The sequence below is a fragment of the Labrus bergylta genome, chromosome 17 (assembly GCF_963930695.1).
Source record: "Labrus bergylta chromosome 17, fLabBer1.1, whole genome shotgun sequence".
In the NCBI taxonomy this organism is placed as follows: Eukaryota; Metazoa; Chordata; class Actinopteri; order Labriformes; family Labridae; genus Labrus; species Labrus bergylta.
Window position 1 is genome coordinate 12965234 of NC_089211.1, and position 6260 is coordinate 12971493.

Sequence of the window (6260 nt, forward strand, 5' to 3'; positions counted from 1 at the left end):
ATGAACGGTGCAGGTGAAGGCACAACAATTTCCATCCTGGTCGCTCATAATGCAGTATTCTACACTTGTAAAAACAAGAACTGTATGGAAGGATGTACAACATGCTTCACTTCATCTTTATTTTCCTTCACCTCCTTAGTGCACGTAATATTACCGTGTCCTCTAGCGCCCTGAGGTGGTGTCTTACTGCATTAACACAGCATCAATCTGTAGCCAGTCAACTTGATGAACTTTGAACTTCATATTTTGTGATGGGTGTTCCGCCAACATGTTAAATCCATTTGGTAAGTACTGAAGCACTTCTTGTCTCATCAGCTTAGCTTAATTGATGGCTCATGATTGGCTAGTGCTGTGCCTCCTTTATCTGATTGGTTGCAAGGCTGTGGGCATGAGGCAGTCATAAGATGATCATTTAATACCAGCAAGTACTACCAAGAGCAGAAAATTGTTAAAAAAAATAACAATTAATTGTTAGGTTCTGGTTTATTTGGAACCTTAAAGCAGAGGCTGGCACAAGTAGGTATAAGAAAAAACTCATCAGACATGTTGCTGCATGAGCTGGTGATCAAACCCTCGACCTTTTAATAGAGGAACGACGACTCTACCAACTGAACCACAGCCGCCCCATGAGAAAGTGCACATATTACTACAGAACAAGAAGGAATTATCTGGCAGAGTAGTGGATTGAAGACCAGGCTTTATATTGTCAGGTTGCTGAGCAGCAAAGTGCTGCAGTGTAAACAACAGGATGTAATGTGTTATGTGATTGTGAAAATATATCCAACAGTGACTTTAATGATTATCATACCTATAAAGTAATCCTTAAAATTATATCTAAAGCAAACTTTTCCAAAGTATATAGTACAACCAAGAGGAGTTGATTCACGTGTGCTTTGAGTGTGGTGGCACTAGAACATGTAATAGTGCAGTTATTATTTATTATTATGTTACCAAATGTAACTATGCAGAAATCCCTAAAATCCCATGAAAGCAGTTTTCCAATCTAATTGTTGTATAAACAAGAGATGTCATGTGTGATGTGTAAATGTAGGCCTATTATCATCAAGAATTTTACTTGAGGTCTCAACTAGTTTGTGTATAGCTTGTAGTTTAAACACCAGGTCTTTGTAAAAGCAATGTTCAGCTGATGAGTTAATCTGTAAATATCTTTCCAATTTCACTGGCGTGACGTATTTTAGGTTAATGTTCAGAATTATAAAAACTGTATAGACAAAGACATTTCAGTATAGATAAATTACTTAATGTATTGAAAGTAAAACAACTTTTTTTCTTTTGTCTGATTTTATCGATGGGAAAATTCCTCTTTCACAAGAAAATATCCAGGGGCTCCAATCAAAACTTCCAAATGAAGTTTTAACTTCTCCAACAAATGTGTTATTTATGTCCCTCCATGTGCTGTATTTTATTAGTAATCTTTATTTATTACAGCGATTCTAAACTCTATGCAAATAAATCAAATATGAGGGAAAAACAGGGAAATTCTTACCTATTTCAATAAGTTGTTCTATTGGTTTGAGTGTTTTTATAGCTTTTTAATTATTAATACTGTCTCCCACTTATCAGTCACATTATAATTATAATATATTTCTATCATTTAATTAATTAAACCTTTTATGTGACCTCAGTTTCAGAAAAAACAACCAAAAAAAACCATTGCAACACAAAACAAAACAATTTTAATTATAATCCCTTATATTTATTACCCCGCAAGTCATGATTATTAGAATTATATTGTGCTTAATGTTACCTTATTTTTTTTCGTATGCTCCACAGTAACTACTTCATTATCAGTCCACAGCCTCCAGCAGGTTCTGCAGGCTGCATTTACCATGAATGCCCTTAAGATGGCGCCTGAGATCCAGTTTATGAGCACAGTGCACACCACAGCAGTGACATTTAAGGGGCTTATTTCCTGTGTGCAGGTTGAAGTGGTCTTGCAGCGTGGCCTTCTGGGAAAACGTCTTGTGGCACAGCGGGCACCTGAAAGGCTTGACACCGGTGTGGACCTGTATGTGTCGGGTCAGGTTGCTCTTCTGGGAAAATACTTTCCTACAGACCAAACACAGATACTGTCTGTGTTCCTTCAGGTGGCCTACATAGCTCTCCAGGTGCTGAAAGACTCTATCACACCTCCTGCACAAGTAGGGCCTTTGGACCAATGGGTTGTCTGAATCCTGTGTCAGATGTAAGTCTGCTTTATCTCTACATTCTTGTGGTTTAGCTGTTTTTTCTTCTCTTTTGTCCTCTTCTTCTTCTCCTTTATCTTGTTTACTAGTATTGTTCAACAATTCCTCAAGTTGAGAAGAACTTTCTGTAGTTGTTGAAGAAATACTAGTTGAGACAGCTGTAGGAAAGTGGGGTCTACATCTAGAACCACCTGCAATGTGATCAGCTTGATATGATGGCTTGTTTGTTTGATCAAGTGGGATTTTTCCAGCTTCCTCCAACTCCAGGGTTTCCAGATAACATGATGCACCTTCAAAAAACTCTTCATTGTCTACATTTGCTCCCTTGTCATCTCTGACCTCACACAGTTCTTCAATCTCTGCCTTTTTTCCTTGGCTGACCCTCAACTTAAGCTGAATCACAGCTATCCCACATTCCTCAGTGCTGGCTTCCTGGTTGCTAGTGCTGGCCTGGGCTGCATCCCTTTCCTCCTTAACTTTGAAGTGAGTTCCTGAGTGGCTGCAGTCTTGCTGCTGGATTTCCCTCTCCCTTTCTGAGTGTCCATCCAGTTTCAAGAATGCTAGGGTGGGATCGAGGTAAGTGGAAATGGCCTGGGCACACTTCTCCACCACCTGGGTCATCTGGAGCGTACTCGCTGCAGTCAGGTAGCTCACCAGCTCTCTCAGGGGGACCTGAAGTTTGAAACAACACACATTTCAAGAACTAAACATTCACAATTAGGAAATGTACACAAAAACAAAGCTGCAATCACTGAGCAAAGTACTCTCAGTCATCCTTCACTTCCATATCCACATAACACCCACTCTTGTTGTAGCAACAGTTTGTTTGTTCCTCAATTCTGTTTTGGTAATGTTACTCTTGATATTTGTCCCTTAACCTGCCTTATAATAACAAGAACCTGTCTGATAATTATCGTAAACCTTCACAGTCATTAATTCTTAAGTGAAAGTACAGTGCAACAGGAAACCTGCTGTAACACACCAACCAGCTGTATTCATTTTAGCGTCATGGCGGTTACCTGGATGTTCTGCTATGTATCACAGTAAAGATGTAGGAGAGCAGAATTATACTGTACCTTTAAGAGCCCAGTGTAACACGACAGCAGAAGCCTCCACCCAACCTCCACACTGGAAACCACACCCACACTCAGCTCAGCCTGACCCTCGTGCAGGAGAAACTGGTCCCGCAAGAAGTCTGAGGACGCAGCAAGGACCACTCTGTGACCGTGGAAATAACGGGCCTGGGCAGTGGCTCCTGGTGGACCTGAGAGGAGGAGTGTGACGTCACAGAAGTGTTGCGCCTCTCTCAGCCCGTTTATTTTGCTGAGGATGGAGTCAGTGTGGGCGGGGAAACGAAACAGTAGAGTGTCTGGGCAGCTTGACATGATGGTCCGTCTGCAGGTTTAAGAGAATATTTGGTGCATTGGGAATAGAAATTCAAACCAAGCTGTCCCTACAAAGAGGCTTTGGGCCTTTCTAATTGATAGAGTGAATACAATATTGAAATTAAAAGTTTTGGCACTCAATGTCACACTGCATACTTGCAGGGGTGTTTTCAGGGGGTGGCAAGTTGCCCCAACTAGAAATCTGATTGTCCAATCCCAGATGTGGCTATCACTGGCTATCACTCTTGTGAGAGGCGGGACTAAAATGTACTGGGATGTAACGCATAACTTACTGCTGGAAGATATGATTATTCAATAAAAAATAGCTTTTTCTACTTCTACTTAATTTCACCCCTTCATAAGTCTGTTTCCCAGTTCTGCAGTAAAAAAAAAAAAATGTGGACACACCCCTGCATGTTTGAGGCCTACAGATCTATAGTCAAATCACAAGGCCATCCATCGACATTACTTTCAAATGGTTCAGCAAAATGTGGCTTATTCTATGGAGAGAATTTACTCAAACCTTACCTTTTACTGCAGCCTCACCCTGGGCTGATGGATCCGGCAGATGAAAAAAAAGAACGCTTTTCTTAGTTAAAATCCACAATTAGCTCAGCGAGAACATTGAGTCTCTGATTATTGATAGAAAAAGAAGTTAACGGGCTCCACATTCAGGGGGATGATTTGTATCTTTCAGTGTGTTTGAGCATCAGTCATCTGGCTTCCTCCTGCTGTTTGCTGAGCAGCTTAGAAAGCAACGTGTGAATGCAGTGCAGATGCACAAAAACAATTAACCTTTTCATTACCTTCTTCTTAAAGGGGAATTGATAAATAAAGGAAACGTGTCTTGTTTTTTTCGTCATACCAATTAAACAAATCACATCAACTTCTCGTATTGCCTACCATATACTGTTTATTTTTTTTGTGTGTGTACTGTTCTACTGCAGACTATTCTTTCAGTGCAATCACTTGTTTTGATTGTTTACATAACAGCTATTTAAAGACATTTAAAGAGATTGTTTTTAATCCCCTAAAAGGCTCTCTGTGTGGAAGTATGTGGCCTGGGAATCCTTGAGGCTTTTTTAACCCTTGTGGTGTTCATATTTTTGTTCTCAAGCCAGTGTTTGTAGGCCCAGTGGAGCCGCTGCACTTTGGGGTTTTTAATTCAACACATTCAAACAATTTTATGTTAAAATACTCAACAGATGTTTACTTCATCCCAATTACAAGCAATATAAATCATATATGGTTAATATTTGCCCTTTTTACCTTTGTTAGATCACATTTATGAATTAAAAACAGACTGCATTAAGCTTGTAGTGAAATACTTCCTTCCTAGAAACACCTTCCTTGCAAAATGTTAATTTAGAAGTGTCTGGTGTGCAAAAATCTATTTAAAAAATCTATTTTAAATTCTGTAATAAACAAGCAAACATTCCATCACTTCTTCTTTTTTGATGTGATGGGAATTCTTGTAAACCAATGAATATTGTGGATTGTGACTACATCAAGGTTCTTCTGCTTTGTGTGTGATTTCTCTGTGGGCCTAGACGCCTTTCTCACGCTGCATTTTAATTGAAGAACTAAAGTAAAAACTTCAAGCCACCCAAATGTGCAATGCGTGTGGTTTTAACATGGAAATGAGAAGATCATTGTTTCACAGGATTCCCGAAGTTTGATCACCTTTTCTGTTCTTAAGGATCGATCCAAACGGTTTGTGTTTTTTCCTTTCAACCAAAATAGCTTTTCTCCCAGAGGAGAGTTGATGACTTTTATGGACATCATAAACCTAATGATTAAAAGATACGATGTTTTTTTCTAACTCTTTCAGACTAAATGTTGTGACAGGTAAAGAGCAAAAGGACCATGTCAAAAGACAGCCACACATCCGTCTGTTTTTTTTATTGCAATTAAGTATAAATGTAATGTCTGTCGATCTCATCAGTATTTAATCCGTTTTGGAGCATCCATTACTTTACATAAACCATTGAGCTAAAGAATAAAGTATAGGCTATGAGGAAATATAACTTAAGAGTGAGCAAATGCAGAAACGGACAACAGCAGAAAGCTTTTGATTTTGGAGAAATGTTTTTTCCAGTTCTTCTAGTCCAGCCCAGTCCTATGTGGTTCAGGCATGTGATGCTGTTTAAACTATTGCCAGTCACACCACCTATAATCAAGAACACCTGTGTACAGTCCCGATGTGCACTACAAACAAGCCCCTTTCAATACTATGAAACAACATCTGCATGACTGCAAACAACCATCTGCTTGTTTAAACTTTAGCACCTGAGGTCACTCACAAATTATTAGAGTTAGGGTTCTCTCTCTGTCACAATACAGGAGAAATGTACAAAGTTTGGTCAATAATGAAGAAGAAATTCTCAGGGCAGAAGAGCTCTGTTGGGGGTTCCTTTTTTTCTTCACATGCATTCAGGTATCATGTTGATTATCATTCTTAAACTGCAATGTAACTGAGAACTAGTAATATAATGTGTTTTTGTTTCTTGTCAATTTCATCAGTTTTCTCCTTGCCTGCCTCTGACAGTTAGATTAAACAACTTGATCCCTTAATTTGGAGGGTTAGGGCTATGCTGACACTCTGTCATGAACTTATTAAAAGCTTTCAAACATTCAGATTCAAAGGCATCATCACATTAAAGGGGTC

The 6260-nt window shown here is 39.2% G+C and overlaps 1 protein-coding gene across 2 annotated transcripts; it reads right to left on the reverse strand.

Moving 5' to 3' along the window:
* Positions 1-639: 639 nt before the first annotated feature.
* Positions 640-5224, reverse strand: LOC109981243 (zinc finger and BTB domain-containing protein 6-like). 2 transcript variants are annotated; one of them, XM_065965217.1, is made up of 3 exons: positions 4121-5224; positions 3284-3602; positions 640-2879 (listed from the first exon to the last, which is right to left on the reverse strand). In XM_065965217.1, exons 2-3 carry the CDS (start codon positions 3590-3592, stop codon positions 1809-1811), a joined length of 1380 nt encoding a protein of 459 aa, XP_065821289.1. In that variant the 5' UTR covers positions 3593-3602; positions 4121-5224; the 3' UTR covers positions 640-1808. The 2 variants fall into 2 exon arrangements, with proteins under 2 accessions (XP_065821289.1, XP_020485604.1); XM_020629948.3 differs by having other exon boundaries at positions 3284-5224.
* Between the last annotated feature and the right edge of the window lie 1036 nt (positions 5225-6260).